The sequence below is a fragment of the Mya arenaria genome, chromosome 2, assembly GCF_026914265.1.
Source record: "Mya arenaria isolate MELC-2E11 chromosome 2, ASM2691426v1".
In the NCBI taxonomy this organism is placed as follows: domain Eukaryota; kingdom Metazoa; phylum Mollusca; class Bivalvia; order Myida; family Myidae; genus Mya; species Mya arenaria.
The window spans coordinates 43,462,903-43,486,804 of NC_069123.1; the positions used below are offsets into that span (position 1 = coordinate 43,462,903).

Here is a 23,902-nt window from a genome sequence, read left to right on the forward strand (position 1 = left end):
TATAGAGGGGGTATATGTTATGAAGTAAGGAGATTTTGGCCGTATTCGGGCGCTTAACGTACATCGTAGATCATCATCATATCATCATCATCATCATCATCATCATCATCATCATCATCATCATCATCATCATCACGTACAATGGTGAGCACAAATCATTAAAAGTATTGACCGACTGGCTTTTGTAGAAATAATTCGAAGGCAGAATGATAACGTAGTTTTTTATTTGTATAAACAGACATGGTTAGTGCTTGAAAAGATACAAAATCAGTTGAAAACAGATATAACTGCAAACAAAGAATAATGCGAAATTATCACAGAAATATGGATCACATATATCTATAGAAACCATTTTTACAATGCAACAATGAGAAATAATATGATCAATGAACTTAGTAAAGTTAAAACATAGTTCTAAAACTAGCACACCAGGTTTCCATAGTTCCCGGATTATGTTGTGTATGCAGGGTGTCGCTCCCTGACTTGCATACCAACTACATCCGGGAACCCGGCGCTATTATAATCCGAGACTATCCGATAAACCGGTTCCAGCAAATACATATTGTTTGAACGTGCTGGCAAAAGAGGATGTTTTTGTTTTATTTTCACGTCTTTTGCTTTCTGCAATTTCTGGACATCGGTCCTGCTTTGGACATTTTTTTTTAAAAGTGCAAGTTTAGCATAATTATACACAAGATGTAAGTAGAATCATTATTCATCATAAATACGCAGAAAGGTTCGAATGCAAATGGGAAAACGAAAAACAATAATCTAAATCTATAAATATTACACTGGAATGTAACGCACACGAGATTACGTTGGTAACAAGTATTTACAAAATATATATGCACATAAACTATGAATAACAGAAACAATCAAAACATGAAATAACAAAACAGTAAAAAATATGAAGATTTCATAGATTTTTGTTGTACAAATTTGTCAACATGTACGGTACATGTATGCTTATCATGTTATGTTTTGAACACGAAACGTGCCATGTAATACTGGACGAAAAAAAGTTTAAACGGCAAAACAATTTATGTGCATACACAAGGCCATTTTTAAAATCATGCATACATACAGATATCACAAAATCAGATATATCACACATTTGCAAATCACAGACTTATAAATCGATGCATCGCAGAAAATGCCTCAGAGTTATAGGAACATTTTGATGTTATGATTATTTCGAATTTTATACAATACACGTAAATATGTATAGATAATTTAAATTGAAGGAAAATCAACAACAACAATGAAAATACAGCGTTTGAAGTTCCATAGATATACGATTTACTAGCTTTGGAAAAAAGCTAGCCATTCAAAAGAAATAAAACACATTTCAAAAACATTTATTTATATATAAATGATATAATATAGTTGTTTGCTTGGTCGCATAATATTAAGTGAACATGAAATAATACTAAAATGAATACTGACTACCTAGTAACAGCCTAGAAAGTTTGTCCGACCCTTAAAATCATGCCGGGCGTACACTGTGTCGCGTTTCCGGTTTAAATGTTTCTTCGATGAATTTTTCATACTGAATCTTTCCGCTCATGTTATTATCGAACCGGTTTAATACATGGTAGACTTCATCCTCATCGAGTATGACGTTAGCAAGCTTCAGTACCGAACGGAATTCTGGGACGGACATGTACCCGTTGTTTGACTTGTCTAACTTCCGGAATGCGCGACGGAGATTTTTCCAGTCGCCGGCCAACTGAAAAGAACGAAATGATTGCCAGTGACTCGATTTGTAATAATTACCATTCTGCTGTGTCATATATGAATGATCTGTTGCAAAAATGGCTTTATTTTCATAACAGTATTCTTAATTGATGACTTGTTCAAAACATTAAATGAAAAAGCTAATAAATGTTTATTACAGAAAGAGAAAACATTTTCAAACGTAAATACAACACTGAATGTGGTTTTAAAAAAGACGATTTTATAACTATATTAAAGATGTCCCCACCACCCACAATACAACGTTCGTTTACTAACCTTCTGTCTGAGCTTGGCGGTGATGCCATGGAGGCCCTTCTGCGGCGGCTCCACGATGTCGCTCATCGGAAGTTCCGCTTGTGGATGCTGCAGCAGCGACAGCATGTTATTGCCATGACGCCAGATCTGCTTGCGCAGAGCGAATGGCTTCAGGAACTCGATGTAAGACACCCTGAAATGGTTGGATAGCGATATAATTATCGTTAACTTATTCCTATTGAATTTAAGTAAATCAGAGTAAACGCCTGTTATTTTTGGCCCAAATTGAATAAACACTTAAAACATTTTGGGTTGGCGACTGCATTTGGTCAGGTAAAGTTGCTGAAATGCATATACATTTACAAACTTAAATACATGTATAACAACACTAATCGTCCGAAAATTAACCCGACCCACCTCTCATGTCGACCTTCTTGAGGGCAAATCCCACCTGAACTGGTAACCCCAACCACTTAGACACTTATACACACACTCCTCCCCTTTAACATAAGTCTAACAACCCTTACCTTCCGTCCTTCTTGATGTCAAACTTTTGGACAAGTTGATCGAGCTCAAACGAGGACAGATGGACGCAGAGCTCCTTGCAGACGTCACGGAACTCCTCCTGGGAGACGAAGCCCACGCCGTAAGGGTCCATATTCACAAACTCTTTCCGTAGCTCCTCCCACATGTAGTCGATCTGTCGACAAAACATACACATAAAGATATACACATATAGATCTATATTGCACAATGTATGATTTCTCTTCGTTACGGTTCCTTTGAAAAGTGAACTTGTTGATTTAGATGTGTTTGTATTCCTGGAATGATGTTGATGATTTATACTGCTATTAATTGCAGTATAAGTATCTTCCATGGCCGAGAGTGTAAGATAGATTCATTCCGATCCGAGCGTTGGGTGTTTTGCGGAAACGAGATTTACCGAGTTTCCGCAAAACACCCTGCACTAGGGTCGGGATGAACCTATCTTACACGAGCGGCTATGGTAGATGCTTTTTCCCCCACCTCAGTTAAACAAAATTAAGTCGTATTAAGTTGTATTTTTTCTGGAACTCTTGTAAGCAAGATAAGAATTTCTAGCATGGTTTAATTTTTGGATCTACTTGAAGTAGGTGGGAGAAATATTTATCTACTGCATTCCATTCATAATTAAGTTATTTGATCTACATTTGTATTTAAACTTCTATTATGATGGTGGTAAGGGGTTGTTGTTAAGATATGTATTCGACCTATTTTCAAACAAAGCGTTTTTGACGGAAAATTCCCTCCTGGACTAAGTTGCCACCTGCCTTAAGCAGCAACTTTGACCTCCTCCAAAAAGTGGCCACTTAATACAGGTTTGATTGTAGCCTTAAAGAGGAGGTTTACCCTCGTGCTACGCGGCAAGTGTCTGAAGTCCTGTAGCGGCAAAAGTGCTTTCATTAGGAGCCATTTTCATAACTGCTGAAACAGGTTATGTGCAACTTTGGGGGGAATTATCCAGCCAGCATTAAGATTCCTCAAACACAGGATCAAGTATTGTCTCGTTAGTACCTTTGATCGGAGGCTGTCCTGAAGCATATCAGAAGCGCAGTTTAGCTTTCGTGAGCGGATCATAAAGTCAGCGTCACCGTGACGTGGCGGGTTTCGTTTTGCGTTCGGGAACGCTGCCGACGTACGAGAGAATCCGAAATGACGGACAAACTCGTAATAGTCGAGCGTCTTGTCCTTGTTTGTGATGAATGTCTTCCAGAGATCCCGGATCTCTCCTCGGGTCACTTCCGGTTTCATTTCCGGGAACCTGTGAGAAGAAAAAAAAGCACAGGTAAAAAGTGAACTGCTAAGATGGCGTCATAAACGCCATTTACGTTCCAAGAACGGTAAAAAAAATGAATATTGAAACCTAAACAGACGTCTTAAGAGAACCTATAAGAATACCACAAATTCCCATTACTTAGAGAGATAAAAATGGTACCACTTGTTTATATCGCTGAAAAGAAATAAGTAGGTAAACTATTTATTCAACATACCTTCTTAACAACTGGAACATTTGTTCTTGTGAAAATCTCATGGAATTAATTTCATCTAGCTCAAAGAACATGCGCTCAACGTCGTTGAAGCGCTTGGTTAGCAGATCTTTAATGACCCTGAACATCTCCTGCGGTGAGCGACGAGGTGCAGCCTCGTCAATGAGCGGCTCGTCGTCAAAAGTCATGTACTCGGCTATTTCCGTTTTCTGGAGTTTGGGGGCCGGTGGCTTGATTTCCGGTTTATCTTCCGGAAGTGGCCCGACTGTGACCTTCTTCTTCTGTTCACCCTCCCTACCAGGGAACAAACTTGCAGCCATACCCCTGAAAAAATAACAAACGGACATAGTTAGGTTCTGATCGTTCGCGAGTGTCATTTAATATATATAAGAAGAAGATGATTTGAGCTCGATTGTATTTACTGAATTAAATCATGCTTAAGTCCATTTTTGGGGGTAGACGCAAGAACTGGTGGCCATTTTGAGAGATCGTGAAAAGTTACACCCAGACCTGCGACCTCTTGGTGATTGGCGGAAAACTATACTATTAGGTTGTGCTCATCCCATTTTCAGCTAAAAAACAGTTTAAAGTTGGCTTGTTGATATCAAATATTCATATATTATGATATTACAAATGTTTCATAATTTAGCTTGTACCGCGTATCGAACTGCTGCATAAAATCCGTGTACTTGACTGCCCCGTCCTCGTCTAGTGGTACGCGGTCAATGAAGGATTCAAACTGGTCCTCCGTCAATGTGAGGTTGAAGCGGCTCTCCATGGCTGCACGGAACTCCTCCTGGTTGATCACGTTCGTCTCTAACTTGTCGATACTCCTGTAGGGGAGAAGGATACGTGTCAGTAACTTTCACAGAAATAGCGGGACATTAGCTGGGATAATTAATGGCGGTTAGAAAGATTGAAAGAAAAAGTGACGGTCACAGTTGTACATTATTGCAGAAATTGGATGTCTACTCACTTGAATGTTCCCAGAAGGGCGAGGAAATCTCGTTGGAACATATTCATAAGCTGTGCTTCAATAGCGCTTAGGTTGTTCTCGGACTTGGGAGACTGGCGTCCGTCAGCGTTAAACCTGTGGGAGAACAGATAGGATATACATTGTGATTACCTTGTTATGATTTGTAGCCATAAGTATTAACAAACTTATGTACAGAAAATACCCAAAGAGAAAAGGGGATATCTGCATCATATTTGTGAGTATATGACGACCTTCATTTATGTTCGAGAATTATCTACGAAAAATCAAGTCTAAGGACACCGAGTCCATCGTAATTGAAACTAGAGCCGTTACATGAGCGACGAATAGTCCCACACGCCGCCTGGACACACGAATGGTAAACTGTTTCTTTGAAAAGGGGACACAACCGCGTAAAGAATCGGTGGATTGTGACAAAAGTCGACAATTACATGTATGTTATAGTGTTAAACAAGTGTACCAAGATTTTTTTTTAAAATGAATTGTCCTGTATTAAGTTAACATCAATATACCAAATTTGGAAAATTCTTTGTCGAAAGGGGTCTATAACTGTCCAAAAGTGGTATTTAGTAATCAAAGTCAAACTTGACCTGTATTTTATAAGGTATTAGCTATGTATACCAACAATTGTTAAAAAGCCGTCGACCTTGTCATAGGTAATCGTTCGGACACAGTTTATTGTAAAGACAAATATACGTAAGAAATTGGTCGTGTGTACACCTAGTCGGACTTGACCCTTATTCCATGGTGATAAACATCATTTCATGGCTTATCGTCCGGACAAGACCGCGCGCCCAACCAACAAGCACTTTCCTATAGATACCCTACCTCATCTCTCAAAATAGTAATAAGTAACTTAAAACTTAAAAACACTTAATTCTAAGCTATTTAAAGAGTCATATTCCGAAGTAAAACACAAGATATTTATCTGTAGGAATTCACGTTTTTCTCTATGCTGATCTACTTTGTTCTAAACACTATATTCTATTGCTCTATCTTTGGTCTAAAACTACCATCAATTACAACTATAACTTAGCATGGTAATAATCTTAAACCTACTGCCTGACATTCAATTCGGCGAAGGGCAAAGTTGTGTATATACTAATGATGTCAATTATTTTGTTATTATTATTATTATCATTGTTTTTTTTTACAACTATTATTATAATTATAATTATTATTATGATTATTATGATGATTATTATTATTAATTCTTATTCTTCTTCTTCTTCTTCTTCTTCTTCTTCTTCTTCTTCTTCTTATTATTATTATTATTACATGTTTTATTATGTTTTGTGCATTTTACTGAATAGAGAAAGAATGCAACTGATGAAATAGCTAACACCATGAAACAGACAGTTTGAAAATTGATAGTTCTTTATGTATGGATTCTTCCATGGCCGAGAGTGTAAGATTCATTCCGACCCGAGCGTAGGGTGTTTTGCGGAAACGAGGTTTACCGAGTTTCCGCAAAACATCCTGCGCGAGGGTCGGGATGAAACTGTCTTACACGAGCGGCTATGGTAGATGCTTTTTCTCCCACCTCAGTTAAACAAAATTAATTAAAAATGTATTTTTTTCTGGAACTCTTTTGTGCTTAGTGAAAATAATTGCGTATGGATATGCGATAGCACGTGGTTGTCATGGATACGTGCGCAGCGATCCAGTTAGTGTTAATAGTCAAATCGGTCTTTTTAAATAGTTCTGATCCAGTTAGTGTTAATTGTCAAATCGGTCTTTTTAAATAGTTCTAAGGAAAATGAAGCATTATTTCTTTAATGGTGCGTGAAAACTCATTTATGGTGACATCTGAAGCGAGAAATAATTAATTAGCGTTCTAAATATTACCATACGACAAGGTTTCCTTGATGCTACTGACGACAGTCTTCATCAAGGGAGGTTATTATAATATGGTGACCGTTAAAAAGGAGTTCTATACGGGCATTTTATCTTCGCCCGTGGGCAAGATAAGAATATCTAGCATGGCTAAATTATTGGATCTACTTATCTGAGGTGGGAGAAAAGACTATGTAACAATCATGATAATTGTGATGATGTAAAATCAGAACGAAAGAGTTTACAATATAAGAAAGGACATCGGTCATGGTTTTTTACTTAAATATTATTTTATTAAGTCTTTGAAACATATGATGATTGGTTCCTGTAAGACATGACTGATGCCCTTGTACAAACCCATCATTGATACCGGGAATACCCGGTCAGAAAAGAGTCGCACTAGTCAACCGAAAGTAGGCCGTTCTAGACCGGAAGTAGCCTGTCACTCAGGGGTGCTCTACAGGGTTGGAGAAGTTCGGAGAAGTTTGGCCACACGTGGGTTGTTGCACAAATATAATGAAAAAAACTAACAGTCTGACTAGCCTGTGTTTGTTATCAGTGAGGATGGTGTGCGTCATGCCGCGCTCGCTACGGTCCTGGAAGCGGTGGAGGAACTCGCGGTACGGGATGGTGCCGTTCCGGTTGGCGGACACAGAACAGCGCGACAGGAAGGCTGCAAGGTATTTCTTCTCAAGTTTGAGTCCAAAGTTGGCCAGCACCTCCAGGAAGTCGTCAAAATTCACCTGAATAATACATGCAATATGTTATACCTCTGTTAAATTCCTGATTAATTTAGTTCATATACATATGATTAAATGTACACACGTAAGTTAACAATAATATTTTAGCTCTTCGGTTAATTAATTAATTAATTGATTAATTAATCAATCAATCAAAGACTTTAAATCAGTTCCGTATGTTCGTTTCATATTGTTTCCAAACATCCAGGACGTTTTTACTCACGGTGCCGTCACTCTTTGTGTCCTTCGCCTCAAAGGCTTCCCTCATGGTGGAGAATCCCTCCCGGAACTTGTTCTTCAGCCAGCGCTCCACGTCCAGCTGGTGACGCCGCTCAACCTCCTTACGACGAGGCGTCCGTTTGTTCGACCTCTCTGTGAATTGAAACAGAGGTATACAGATTATGTTTGGGAAAAGGACGGAGTTGGCATTTAGATAGCGTTGCCAGTTCAAACAGTTATTTAACTAATGGACATAAACGCATATCGTTTTTTTTAACATTTCAATACCAAAATTACATGTAACATTCAAATGTTTTTGGGTCATAGACTAAAATTGTATTGCTGTCACATTGAATGGTTTCGCTGAAAAGCACAGCTGTCCAGTCTCACTTTTAAATAGCCATTTAAAAAAGTGTTTACAGCAAAAATATATTTTTGTTAAACATTTCTAAGAACTGAAAAATAAGAAATTACATCATATCATGTCTTATTAACAAGCTTTCACGAACATACCAAAATGGTTGATGAAGCCTCGCCGAATGATTTGTAAAAAGCTTAAAAATGTGTACCTGAATAAATCCAGAAAGGTACAAACAAACAGTGAAACACCAAGCCTATACAACCGTGCAGAAGACCTAACGTGAACAGTTTTATTTTTTCATGAAGTTACACGTCAAATAAATGAGTTCATGGTCGTTTGTTAAATTCATTATATCTTTTAAAAACATGAAAGTCCATTCCCATATTTGGAAAGCTAGAATCCAGACATCGTCGTCAACCACGGTACTTTCTTCCGTTACACTTCATTCATACCGTGGGACAAATGACTTACAAAATCTCGTTTTAATGAATATGCATGAGGCAGGAGAGTCAACTCTTCTTCAAATGAATTTGCATGTTACACTAAAATATTGCTCAATAACTCTACAGGGTCAGAAGCCTCCGTGGCAGTGTGGTCTGGAATACTATCCAATATTATTGTACTGAGAAGGCGTACCCGGTTCAACTCCGGCAATCGCCAGAATATATTTCAACCGTAAAGCATCTGGTACTTTGCGGAACCAATGAAACTGCCTCATTAATTATTCATGAAAACGATATTTTCCTTGACAAATTGCCTACGGTACACAACGAAGCATAGCGTAGTGTGTATCGGGAGTATCCGACAAAGGAACCCAGAGCACCAGGCAAACTACCCAGGCAAACTCAGATCATTTCCATTCAACTTACGCTCGAGCTGTTTGAACTCTGTTACAACCCTTTTGTCCGAGATCTTAAGCTTTCTCAAATCTAAGCAATTTATAAAAAGTAAATATACTTAAATATAAGGAATACTGGAAATGATTATAATGTTTCAAAACGCTGTTAAATGCTTTTAAATTACAAGAATATTATATCTTACTGTACATTCACGTGCAATTGTACTTTAAATACTTAGATCAAAATTAATTAAATTAAAAAGAACAACTGTATTCCAAAAATGACGAAAGCAGAATCCTAATCAGATAAAGCACAAGACCAAACTCTCGCGTAACATCATGCCAACGTGAGTGATTAATATAATTGTGTAATAACTTTTTTCACAATCGTTGTAAAAAAAAAAAGTTTATAAAGTAATAAGATAAAAGGAAGTATGTATTTTCATAAAAAGGTAATTTGAGCTATTTTCTAGAACCTAACTTAAACCGAAACCAAATGTCACATGGCACCGTTCCCTGCACGTACCTGACTCTTGTATGGGTGAGAGACGGCCGGAGTCCATGGCGCCCTGGAAGTTGATTCCCAGCTTGTTCAGAAGCCGTTCACCGCTGATCGTCCCCGAGGCGTCAGGGTCGTACCTAAAATGCACAACAATGGCGTCACTAGAGCGTCGATTGAATGTCCATATCCGTTCACTGTTTCGGTGGATTTGGTGATTTTACAAATATTTACAATGACTCCGGTGCGTTTGCAAAAATGCTCAAACGATGGTGAATCTTAATAAGCCAATCTTTCTTTACGTCATCCACGCTTACACAACTCTAAAACGCCAACGTCATTGGCCAAAAAAAACACTCTAGAAATGACCTCACACGTAATGTAGGGCACAATTTACTACAAAAGATACGTTTTACTTACGTATTCATATCCTCATCAAACTATCTAAGTTTCAGAAGTACGGATCTAATGCCGAAATGAACACTTTTGCAGTTCATAATAATAGTGTATGTCACTAGTTTTACGGTCGTTCGCAGAAAACCTGCGAAAAGCTCGAAGGTTTCTTTTGATTATAAAATTTCTTGTGATATTTTCGTGTTGATATTTTCGTGTGATATTCGCTGTATATTTTCAAGTTTCCCATTATTTAAAATCCGATTCTGTTCAGAAATATGTTCGTTATTTCAGCTAGTTTATACCCGATATCATTAATCCCCTCGCATCACCATGAATCCGTAGTTTTTTTTTCAATTTCGTCACCATTCACATGCAATGCACCGCTATGCCCCCCTCATTGCACATCCATCGCCCTTGTCCCAACCCTTGCCCCGCCCCAACACGCACCTGTCCCAAAGTTTGTCGAATTCGTCGTCGTCCATGTAGAACATGAGCTTGTTAAGGAGCTGGCGAAGTTCCGGCTTCATGATGCGGCCACTTCCTCCTGGGTTCATCTGTGGAATCAGCTCAGCCACGTCCATGAACCTTCACGTGCACATAGCAGTGTTGGACCACAAAATTCACAAATCACATTTTCCACAAAATTGTGAAATATGTGATAACAAATGTCACAAATCGATTTGTGAAAAATGTCCACAGACAAACATGGGGGTCGCATACCAAAGCATATTTTTCACAGAAGTTGTTAAATATGACTGTTTATGCTTATGTAACTTTAAGTGACTAATGAAATACTGTTCCATTGTTTGTTCGTCTGTCCGTCTTCACTTAAACTGCCACTGGGCCACATGTTCAATCACACTTTTAGAATAAGCTGTACAGGTATAAAGATACCACAAAATGGCGAAATTATCTCTTAAGGAGGTTTTCCCGCAATAGTCCTTCAACATTCAATACAAATGTATATTTGCTATTCTTTCCTTTATAACCGAAATTTACAGCTATTAATTTATTAAATTCAAAACCTTTTTTAATATATTTATTTATAGCTTTATTCCAACTAAGGGACTAGTTCATAAATTGCAGAACAATGCTTTCAATATTTTCCACGTTGCATGATAAAATATGCAGTTTAGTATGTTTTATAAAACTTTACACTTTAATTGATAATGAAACCTTAAATTATAATAGCCCTGCTTATCATTTTGAGAATTTTGATTTTTAATACCAACTCAATCGTAACAACTCGGCCATCTCGTGCAAGCTTCGAGATAAATACAGGCCGAGGAGTTCTGAATGATACCAACTTCCGCCCAAATAGATGAAGGTTTCACGGTACTATAGCAATATCCATTATGTTTGTAAACCTCCTACTTAGTAATCTCCCTTGGCGACAGCAAAATTGCGAGTTTTGAAAAATGAACATTGAGCTTAATTGTTTGTTTTGAAAATGTCATTCGAAATATTGAACTCCTTATAATTCCCTCTTAATGTAAAGTATTTTTATATTTCCGTTCTATATACTCATATAAGTGAAATGTGTTACAAAAAACTTATACATTAAATAAAGCAAGGAATACACATAACATGCCGGTACAAATAAAAGGTGAATGTCATGCTATTGAAATCTATGTATTAGACCGTTGACAATATTTCTTCCGATGAAACATATGTATATTTTTGATATAATTTAGTTTTTACCGGAGGATTAGCTTGGAAAAAACAGAATATCTATAATTCCGGGCTTAAACTATTGTAACAATATTATTAACCATAATGTCCTTCGAACATATGTACACCCAACATAAAAAATATAATCATTGAAATAATAACCATTTTTGGTTATCTACATGCAGGTTTTTCTTCTAATTTCATTGCGCCGACTTGATGCTATGCATCAACTTTTTTCTTGTTCCGTTAGATATAGTTTCACTGTCCGCTGTAATGTCCGTATGTCTCCCTGTATGTATGTCAATATTTTACAACTCTGGGGCTTATCATTAGCCGTGCACCTTATTTTTCTTAATGTGGCACTCAATACCTATGCCATATCATTTAAACAAGGTCACACTTACACCTGTCTTTTTTCTGGCTGGTCTTTCTTGATTTTGTTTAAATTGATTAACATCATAAGCATCTTAATCAAATTTGTGAAATGAAAAAAATGTGAAAAATGTGCTCATGGACAAAACTACATACAACCATATACTGTGAAAACTGTGTCTAAAGGTGTGGAAAGTGCCATATCGAGCACATCATTTTGTGAACAATGTTATCACATATTTCACAATTGTGAAAAATGTGAATTTTGTGGTCTAACATAGCCGGGGTCAAGGACATTTAAAAAAAAAATCATCGGATCTTCTACTATTTTGCAGATTTTAACGGTTCGAGTGCAATTAAACAATAATTATTATTTATATGTTTAAAGAACAGAACATTTGCTTACATTTGCATATTAAAAGTATTATTTAATAATTTTCCCCGATAAGAAAAAGAGAGCAAAGACAAGGATGCAAATGTATTACAGACAAATTATTGCAAATAGCCTCTTAACTTATTCTTCTTCTGAAAAGACTTCTGCAAATCAGTGTATATAAATGCGAGTACATGGGTTACACGTCTGGACAGTATTAGTGCGCCCCCTACCTCTGTCTCGCCTTCTCTCTGAGCTGCCCGTGCACCTGATCGGCGTTCATTGTCGCCTTCTCCAGGTGTGTGCGCTGCACAGGGTCCATCCAGCGCGGATAGGAGGAGTCCTCGTCATTCAACTTCCGGAAGAGCGAGAAGAACTCAGAGTAGTTGATCATGATACGGTTATTGAAGCTAAAGCGCTCCAGTAGTTTGGAGAACTGTGACTGTGTCAGCTGGCGGCCCAGGACGGTCATCAGGATCCGGTATAGGGCCTCCCTGGGTGAGCAAATACACAACTTTATTATTTTATGACTACTTAAAGTATTAACTCTAATCTAATACTAAGCTTTATTTAAAACATGTAGATAAAAGCTGGTATTGATCAAGCTTGCATCTTGGGCATAAACTAGTGAGACTTGAACACATGATGAAACTGTTGTCTGTTACAGCAGTAAGACTGCCGTCTGTAGCGCATCATGGAAACCTTGTCTTGTAGCAATATTTAGAACGCTAGTTAATTATTTCTCGCTTCAAATGTCACCAGAAAACAGTTTTCACGCACCTTTCAAGAAATAATGCTTCACTCTTCTAAGAACTATTTAAAGACCGATCAGACCATTTACATACTCTGAATCACTGCGCGAATATCCATGACAACCACGAATTATCGCATATCCATAAGCAATTGTTTTCACTAAGCACAAAAGAGTTCCAGCAAAAAACACATTTTTACTTAATTTTGTTTAACTGAGGTGGAAGAAAAAGCATCTACCATAACCGCTCGTGTAAGATAGGTTCATCCCGACCCTCGCGCATGGTGTTTTGCGAGAACTCGGTAAACCTCGTTTCCGCAAAACACCCTACGCTCGGGTCGGAATGAACCTATCTTACAATCTCGGCCATGGAAGATACTTATATTCTAGCATGGTTAAATTAATGGATCTACTTATCTGAGGTGGGAGAAAAGACTCTTTGGTTAATGATAAAAGTAACAATAACAATAATACAATAGTACTTACCTGGAGACGTTTCCCTTGCCCTCAGGGTCGTTATTCTGGAACTGTTTTCTGATCTCGAAAAAGTTGCCTCGCATTCTCTGTCGTAATAACATCTCCAACTGAAAGCAAAAAAGCAAATGATACTTTTCTGTATCAATTGTATGGGAAAGATTTTTCAGATGTGTATATACATGTGTGTATTTTATTCGTGTCCTTATGTTTTAATTATTTCGTTCGTTCGTTTGTCCGTCATTTTGGATGTTCCTTTATTGCTTTGAAATAGTATACAGAACATATTCAGTGATTTTTTTTATAACTTAAAAAGAAGAGTTGCAGAGAAACCAACGGTTCTTTTGTAGGGCAATTCCGGTTACTTTCTTATCCGATTATAATCTACGTATGGGAACATCGGGCTGCGTATAGCGCTAGGATTGCAACAGTTTGATACGACGCTCGGATTGCAACAGTGTCGTATATCGCTTGGGTAGCAACAGCTGATTCAATGCTAGAATTGCAATAGTACCGTATAACCATCGGGTACAACGCTCCGGGATGCATCAGTGCCGTATAACGCGTACATCGCTAGGGTTGCAACAGTGCCGTATAACGCGTCCATCGCTAGGGTTGCAACAGTGCCGTATAACGCGTACATCGCTGGGGTTGCAACAGTGCCGTATAGCGCGTATATCGCTAGGTTTGCAACAGTGCCGTATAACGCGCAACAGTGCCGTATAACGCGTACATCGCTAAGGTTGCAACAGTGCCGTATAGCGCGGTATAACGCGTATATCGCTAGGGTTGCAACAGTGCCGTATAGCGCGTACATCGCTAGGGTTGCAACAGTGCGGTATAACGCGTATATCGCTAGGGTTGTAACAGTGCGGTATAACGCGTATATCGCTAGGGTTGTAACAGTGCGGTATAACGCGTATATCGCTAGGGTTGTAACAGTGCGGTATAACGCGTATATCGCTAGGGTTGTAACAGTGCGGTATAACGCGTATATCGCTAGGGTTGTAACAGTGCGGTATAACGCGTATATCGCTAGGGTTGTAACAGTGCGGTATAACGCGTATATCGCTAGGGTTGTAACAGTGCGGTATAACGCGTATATCGCTAGGGTTGTAACAGTGCGGTATAACGCGTATATCGCTAGGGTTGTAACAGTGCGGTATAACGCGTTTATCGCTAGGGTTGTAACAGTGCGGTATAACGCGTATATCGCTAGGGTTGCAACAGTGCTGTATAGCTCTCGGGTTACAACAGTTTTTACGAATGTGCGATTTTGACATTTAGAAAAAAATATTTTCCTCATCATCCCCGTACAGACTGAATCTGTTAAACAATTCCTACATTTTAAGGGACTGCTGATCCATAGTTCTATGTTAAGGCACTGCTTTACTGTTTTAAAGATTTAAGGGACAGCATAAATATCATTATGTTTAAGGGACTGCTTAACTATTGGGACTGCTAATCTACTATAACATGTTAAGGGACTGCTTAACTTTTATTACGTTTAAGGGGCTGCTTAACTTTTATTATACTTTGAGGGACTGCTCAATTATTATGCCATGTAAATGGTCTGGTTAATTTCAATTTTACAAAACGTTTTAAGGGACTGGTTAACTATATATTTTTATGAAGCACTAGTGTGCTTTTATCAAACCAAATACATTGTAGTTGGCAGATCAACCAAGGTTCACATGATCTGTTCTGATAAATTTGGATCTTATCATAAGGCGCGAAGCACAAAATATTGAACAACAAAACCCCAGCCAGTCAGTTATACAATGTCAACTATTATACATGTCTGATCAAGATTATATCGAGCCGAGCAATATGGTTAACTCTATTCTTTAAATATTGTAGTGCCATTCATTAATACACATTAGATACCAATAATTCTAAAATGCACTTCAAAAGCAAACCGATAAACGATCAGAAACGCTTTAACCTTGACGTATAATTATTGATCAATAGAATGGGATTTACTATAAGAAGATTTTCGTTTGCAGGATTTTAATTCGATTAGTGTTCATATTGCACCTAAGATGAACATATAGCAACACAGTTCCACAGACAGAAAAGCCGAAACTCTGACAGTGTCTATATGTTCTGCATAATGGCTATTGCATTTCTTTACCACCAAAGTATGGTTTTACTAAAGTCACAGATAATCCACTCTCATTTATAACCAATATCCACCACCATTGCCGTCCTACAGTAGTGGTACTCGTGTTTAATTTAATAAAATCTTATTGTTTATGCACAGTATATGGTTATTACTGCAAAAAATATATGGTATTGTTATACAATTTAGTTAGGCCACAATTAATAAGCAGCATTAGAAAACGGTCCTCCCCGCAATGCGCACTGAGGGTGGTGAGTACTCCGATTAGCTGGGTAAGTCTCCTCAGTGCATTACTTAGGCACATATATAGTGCTCAACTCACCAATATACTTAAGTTTTGGGTACTTAGCTCGTGTATAACAGCAGTTTGTATTGAAATTACGTATAGTAGAAAATAGTGAGTACTCACCTCGTCGATCTCTAGCCTGGCCTGGGCGGAGGCGGTGGAGAGGCGGGAGCCGGCGCGGCTTGGTGGCACGGAGGACACATCCGCCTTGTTGCCTGTAAAGAGTGAAATAGAGGGGCCTCAAACTGGAGTACACAAGAGGATCAGGGTAGATGGTGATGGTTTATTAATGAAAATTGGCATGATACGGACAAGGGCGGGTTGGTGACAGTGGCACGGTAATGTCCGCCATGTAACTTATGCCGTGAGATAAAGAAAATGGTGTCCGTTGGTAGCGGATGCATGTTCACAATTGGGGAGAGATGTTGGGTGATTAAGGCGAGAGGTGCCGTCAAGAGACTGTTATAATGGACTGACAAGGCGTAGAGAATATTAGATCTAGTTCTGGTCGTAACGAAGTTAAATATCTTTAAAAAAAATCATTACAAATTATAAAAATATACATCCCAACCCATGCTTTATAATATGAAAATTTGGATAATAATTGTGTTAATGGCAAAAGGCTTTCACATTCAGAATAAAACGGCTGTAAAACAATGCCACAAGAAGGTCGCCGATAGTATTGTGATATTTGCTAAAACACTACAAAACAGTCTTATAAAAACATCAAAGCTACTATAGTCATTTTAATAACAACACACTTAAGTTGAACCAAAGCAAGAATGGATTTTCTGTGAACTGATCGTGTTTCCAAAGGTGTGTGTCAACTACTTTTGTCAACTACTTGTGAAACTAACTCGACTAAAACAAATATACCAGCACTGCGACCTTGTATGTTTGTATAGTAATGCTAACTTTGTTTGGAGAACTTGAAATATGATCAAGAGAATGTGGCCAGAAAGTTATAACTGTGTAAATAGCACTGACATAGACACATACAGCAACAGTGGTACGATTACAAAGTATTAAGTATCTAATAAAAATCATAAAGGTATACGTAATAATAGTACTGTGTCACTTTTAAAAACAACAACAACAACAACAACAACAACAACAACAGCAACAACAGCAACACACGCATGAATGCTACAACTATCATTCCGTATTTTTCGGTATACATCTGTATGTATATTCTTAAATAGAAAATTGTGACTGCTAGGCAATACCATATAGTTTTAGAATATTTTAACAATTATTGAGTAAAATCCATTTCCCTATAATGAGTATCATACCTTCTTCTTTATATGTGGAAGAAGAAAACGCATGAAAATAAATCATAAGAATTGAGAGTAAATGAGTGCTTTCTGCGAGAAGTTATATACGTGTGTTTGGAAATATCAGTGTTTGTTTTCTTTTAAAAAGAACACATGCCGTGCCCTTCTAGTTGATATTCCGAGTCCTGGACGGTCGTCATGGCTCGGACAATGAGTTTCCGGGCTGATACGGTGTATATAGCGGCATTAAAGAATTAAACAAACATGATTCGAGCCTTTGAATGAATTGGAACCTATTGATCAGTCTGCCGTTGTAACACTTGAATTGTTCCCTTCTTGTTCAGGGAAATTGTTCCCTTTCGAAACCACGGGAGCTTTAATAGGCATTATCAATTGATTATAGGTGTATGTACCATAATGAAACTACAAATTCATAAACATTGCGTGCGTAGATTTTCATATACTCAGATACAGAAGCATGCGTCCGGTGAACAAAAATGTGAAGGGTTTATAAAACATGGCAGCCAACATGGAGAAGCCAAACGTAGGATGGTGTCATCAATTACTCTTTATAAAGGAGCTTCTAGATAAGACACGTGCCTTTCAATCCTAGCTATTTTCCAAGACTTATTTTGTAGTATGTCCACATGACAAACATAATTCCATTTACGTGTATATGGTTACTCACACTATATCAAACCAGTTATTATTATCAATAAAGCCATTAACCATTACCATTATATACTCTTTGTCAATGGTAAGATAAACATATGTATACTAAATATATTTGAATGTATTCCGGATAACTAAGTAGATGAATACTTTCTTTTGGGTTATAAACTCAATACCCGAATAACATAGGTTTCTGTATTTGTTAAAAAAATAGGAAGCTTCCAAAAGATGATTGTAGAATTTCTAAATCAAAGGATTTAACAAAATATACATTTTAGTATAAAAACGGGTAGAGGGAATGTGATATGCGGGTTTAGCATGCAGACAGATGATAAAAAGACTTCAAAAGTAAACATATGCATTACAAATGGCAAATATAAGAATTCTTTCACCAGATGAAATCTGCTCTGACAAAAATAGCATATGTTGAAAATAACTACATTGGTGTCACTTTATAGAAAATAATCAAAAGGAATAGTTCAAGAATAAGTGAAACCATTTTTACCACCTACTGCACAAAAAATGTATGAATCTTTTTAGAAAAGCAAAGTATTCTGATCAGTCTCCATACAAAAGTACGGTAAAAAAACCCAGACTCTTTCTAAAACCCTACTTCTACATAAAAGGAAAACTCTACGGGGTTGGTTTATACTTACTATCTCTTCCTTGACCTGTGGATAGGAACAGCATTAGTATGGTTTTGTTGAGACGCTAAAGGGTTAACTGACGGTATGAGGGCCAACCAATAAATTCATATGGCAATGGTTATATGAAATGTACGTTTAGTTAACTGTAATGGCAATGGTTATATGAAATGTACGATTAGTTAACTGTAATGGCAATGGTTATATGAAATGTACGATTAGTTAACTGTAATGGCAATGGTTATATGAAATGTACGATTAGTTAACTGTAATGGCAATGGTTATATGAAATGTACGATTAGTTAACTGTAGCCGCACCCAAGATTTGTCTAAGGTTGTATGACTAAGAACAGAATAGGGCCCTGTTTCAATCACATATCTTGTTGTAAACCTTACGTTGCTTCAATTACGAATAGATGTTCTTACGATACCTTTTTTATTGAAACGTAGATCACGCCAAAAACGGGGCCTGGACATTTACGCATTTATAAGTATTACGATCTTGATTGAAACCGGACCCAGGCGTTTATGTGGGATTACTCGAAATTCCGTGCACGGTCCGCTTATAACCGCAAGGAGACACTTTATCAATAGCTTTGCTGGGGGTAGTGTGGTATAATAAGAGTTTCACTTAAGCATATCGTCTAAACACGTGAACTCATTTTGAATATGTCATGTGTATGTCAGTGCGAAACAAGCAAACGTTTAAAACTTTTGTATTACAACAACGAGAAATGAAGTATCATTGTATTTTTGTATAAAGTATACCGAAATACCGAAATGTATGTTAATAACACACTAATGTTCCAGTATGGGAACAATAGGTCAACATAATTAAAATGATTATTAAGAATAGCATTTAAATGGATTGTATTAGTTTTTTATTCAAGATATTTTAAATGAAAATCAGGCCATCTCAAAGAGAAACCAACACTCGTCGTTTTTCTTCGTCGTTCAGGGACATAACTCAATACGTACTAAAGCAAGAGTTATGGGACTTGCTGAACACATTAAGTCGTTCAAGGGACATAACTCAAGAAGTACGAACGCCAGAGTTATGTAACTTGGTGAACACATTCAGTCGTTCGAGGGGCATAACTCAACAAGTACTAACGCCAGAGTTATGGGACTTACTGAACACATTTAGTCGTTCAAGGGGCATAACTCAAGAAGTACTGACGTCGGAGTTATAGGACATGTTGAACACAAAAGCGGAAAGTCACTGCTGTTGACATCCGTCTGAGTTGTACGTGAATGTTTTAAAGTAGATATGTGCATGACCACGCTGACAACACAAGGGCTTCGACAATACGAAAAGCAGGCGACCTAATAATAAGATTTAACTGACCAACGCAGAAATGTACATGGAATTGAAATGCCAACTACATATTGAGCTGACCAGTGAGAGGTATAGATATGGACATAATTATCCGTCATTCGATTATGTCCGGTAATCTCAGTAAATCTTCTACTGGAGGCTAGACTAAACCAGTTATCGCGTTACTTACGTTAATTTGGGCTGTCATTTTTTTAGTAAAATTGATTCAATAATCGGTCTAGAAATCGAAGGACAAAGATATGGATTAGCTATAGGGTCTTTGGTGCAGAATATCTGAGAGACTGTCAGTTGGTTTCTTAATCTCAGTTTTGTTAATAAACATTCATGGTTTGAAGGCAGTAGATTATCGGATTGTCAGTAAATGAGGTTGTTTTATAAGATGTTTGTCATACATTCTCAAAAAGTCAGAATAGTTGACACTAGGAGATAACATTGAAATCCTTACACTCATAAAAGACGATTATTGATCTAATACGCTTATAAATTTAATGTTATCCGTATATTTGTAATGGGATATGATATTTTGATAACTTTCCTGTTTTCAGTAAATATATACAATTGTAATTGTTAAAAAATAACAAAATGAAAGAAATTGAAAACGAAGCCATGCGTTTGTAAATTTAAGCAAACATACCAATTCCTTTCAATGCCGATTTCTTACAATTCTTACATACTAAGCAAATAGTTTGTGTTTAACTTTTCATTACAGTCAAATAAAGATGTTTGCTGAGTTGTTAAGGCGCAAACTGCCAGGACAGATTACTTAACAATGAGTGAAGGTGAAAAGGTTTAAATGAAATTGAATAGAAATTTTACGAAAAAAAAGAATCGTTTGAATCGAGGCCAAAACAATATATCCCCAATATTGAAGTACGCGGGATCCAAACCTTCTAATTCTTCGTGAAATATTGTCCCGCATGTTTTATGTTTGAAGTAGTTATGTGTAGAAACCATTCACTATGAGAGAGACGGGTGTGAACATATGGTATGCTAAAGGGACAACTAATGAGAGGATGAAAGAAACTCATTTTTCTGCGTTAGTTTTAATTATATACGCTTACCTAGAGTTTACGATTTACAACACGTTTCTGCGCAATGTGTACGTATAGCTCATTGCGTGCTCTTTCATTCAATGTTTTTTAACATGAATGCATCAAAACGTTGAAAACTTGCCAAACAACCGTCAATGGTATAACCTTAACCGAATTATTAACGTAAACGTATCTTTATATACCTACCAAAAATGGGCATCCTGGTTTTTCCGGGGTCGCCATAGGTGACCTCGACCCCTTCCGGTATACTGTCAATGTTCATCGCCTGTGGAATCTGGTTGTGGCTAAGGCGGCTGGCTTGGCGGCTTTCACGGCCGCTGAGTGCGCTCAACGACTTTCGGAGAGGATAGTGGCTCTCATTGGCGAGTGGACGGCCACTCACTGGGTTGGAGAGCGGGCGGTCGCCAGAGCGGGAGATACCGCGTACCCCCATATCCCCGGGGTTGCTCATCCGTGACAAAGGATGCTGAATCTGTGGCAGCGTCACCCCCGGGCGCCCCGTAGACAGCTGGGAGGCCGGACGGACCCCAACTTGCGACATGGCTGGAACTTTACTATACTACCTAAGTAACTCCACAATTGTCAAACACAGTTAATATCCAACAAATACTGCTCAAACTCCCTTAAAGTATCCCTAAACCACGTCTATATCCAACCGGATGGTAAACGGTGGCACCGGTTCTTTCAGAGACCTCAAGTTCTCGTTTCAAACAACGTCGATCGCTATTGACGACGATCGGTTGGTTACCCGCTTTCGTTCGTCACTGATTAATAACCAAACAGTGGCAATACGCTATTATTGCCCCTGACTTTTTTGTATAGGCCATATAGAAAACAGATCAACCATAGTCTATCGGTTTGAGAGAGCTAATCCACTATTGTGAAGGCATTTGGAATTGTATGCCACAAGGTTACGGTTGAAAAGAAGCCTTTAAGAAGAGGTATCAAATATGTCTCAACATTGCGCGCTTCTCTGATATATTGGTTAAATAAATAATTTCATGACAAACGGTTTTGAATCGATAGTGCTATCGGTTTAATTTTGAATTTAAATAATTATAGATAAACACTGGTGATCATTACGCAGATAGTTTTGTTAAATAAATGTGTAAACGGATGTGCCCCATGATTTTTGTGATTTACAGAACATTTATAAGAGGTGCTAGATTTTCTGATTAGGGTGAAATTGATACAAATTTATTTTGAAATAAAATACTGTATGTTTCAAAACCTAGTTAGTGATGAAGATATCAATAAGTTATAAACCAAAATAACAATCATTGTTAAAATCCATTCGCACTAGGATTAAAATACTAAGCCAGAGATTTGCCACACATTAAACATGTGCTTTTTCTAAAAAAGGGAAAAAAGTATGGGTCAAATTGGGAAGTAAAGAAACAGATTTAAAACAATGATATTTGTGTTGTGCTGTTGGACACCTTTAAAATTCAGAGGTCAACATTATATTTTGTCCAATGAGAAAGCAGTATTTCTCAAGTTTTACAATACATTTATTTCTATAGATCAGCTGTCAGTCTTTATTGAGTTTAATCAGGTGAAGTGGTAGATGTAAACAGTGGCTGGTCCAGTTAGTGGGTAGTTTACATATTATAATGTAGACCACTAAAAGATTTAAAGATTGTTAGTTCTTACACAAAATAAATGGTTATGCTCCTCTGTCACAACAAACCATTTATTTTTAAAAGTACATACTAACAATCTTCAACAATTATCCAATGATTCTCTAGTTCAGTCCCAGTAAAATTTAAATCAAGCAATCAGGTACTTATATCGTCAAATCAGAAAACCAACATGCTATCTTTGAGGGCTATATACCATTTCAAACAATTCGCTTTTTGCTGTCTGTATTTTTAAACATTATCAGTATTTCGAGTGCTCGCCACTACTGTTTATCAATTTAACGATTCAAATTTCTAAAAACATTCCTTCCCTTATTTAAACAATTAATACTTAATTCAATATAGCGCAGACTTTAACAATTATCTTCTGGACCAGCCATGTAAATGCCAGCTATGAAATTGTCATATTTACACAACTTATCTCACGTTTGCCCAATTCCAAATTAAAATCAATTCAATTTTAAACCCTATACAAACACATTAATATATATTGATCATCTGACTATGGTGCGGTATATAGTCTCAAATATCAGCCCGAGTTATATTGAACCATTGGTAGTTGACATGTCCTGGCAGTAAGGCTTTAGACTATGTTGTTCAGATTTCGAAATGTTTCCATGGACATAGATGCCCCTATTTTGCCTGATTTGCAATGATATGGCCAAGTCTGATGTAATTTGACTGGTTGTGATAGATAAAATTTGGTCCATAAATCAGGAAACCTATTAGGTGCATTCTACAAAAAGCACACATAAATTTGATGTATAGCCTTGTTTGACACTCAAGTTTGAAATGCTGCTAATTGAAACTTCAATAGTAAAGCCAAGGCAAGCAAAGTGATAAAGAAGATCTGATGAATGCATGACTTTTTTGCAGGCTCTTGAAATTAATTGAAACTTAGGGAATCCACTCGTTGAACGAGGTGTGTTTGTCTCAATCGATCAATGATTCTAACAAATATTTGCAATGAATAGAATAAGTGTCTTGAAAATGTTCTTTGAGGTCTCATGTTTCACTTCAAAGTACAAAATGTATCATTCTTAAACCACCTCAAGATACAACTAGTAGTCCATTATCTTCAAGTTTGAACACAATTCAATGAGGATGACATTTTCTGCACAGTCATTGGAATAACATATGATATATAAATAATTCCATTTTTCAGTCATTACCTGGACCCAATTTCTCAGAATATCTTTAGCACAATAAGTTGAAGTATCTTATTTCAGGTCTCCAAATTACCGAATTGAACTTGATTGTAAAAAAAAACGAAAAATAGTTCATTTTGATGTTATTTTCATATAATTTTGCTGTAAAAGCAGGAAGAGGA

General features: G+C 37.3%; 1 protein-coding gene across 3 annotated transcripts; it reads right to left on the bottom strand.

Moving 5' to 3' along the window:
• Window positions 1–207: 207 nt before the first annotated feature.
• LOC128221192 (EF-hand calcium-binding domain-containing protein 6-like) lies at window positions 208–21,860 on the bottom strand. 3 transcript variants are annotated; one of them, XM_052929673.1, is made up of 16 exons: window positions 21,119–21,860; window positions 16,075–16,166; window positions 13,556–13,653; window positions 12,552–12,812; window positions 10,350–10,487; window positions 9,534–9,646; window positions 9,039–9,098; window positions 7,813–7,961; window positions 7,381–7,592; window positions 4,996–5,109; window positions 4,676–4,852; window positions 4,023–4,343; window positions 3,547–3,793; window positions 2,520–2,692; window positions 2,014–2,185; window positions 208–1,729 (listed from the first exon to the last, which is right to left on the bottom strand). In XM_052929673.1, the coding sequence occupies exons 1-16, from the start codon at window positions 21,471–21,473 to the stop codon at window positions 1,487–1,489; spliced, it is 2,925 nt and encodes a 974-aa protein (XP_052785633.1). In that variant the 5' UTR covers window positions 21,474–21,860; the 3' UTR covers window positions 208–1,486. The 3 variants fall into 3 exon arrangements, with proteins under 3 accessions (XP_052785633.1, XP_052785640.1, XP_052785651.1); XM_052929680.1 differs by having other exon boundaries at window positions 7,393–7,592; window positions 21,119–21,857; XM_052929691.1 differs by lacking the exon at window positions 9,039–9,098 and having other exon boundaries at window positions 21,119–21,856.
• Window positions 21,861–23,902: the final 2,042 nt, after the last annotated feature.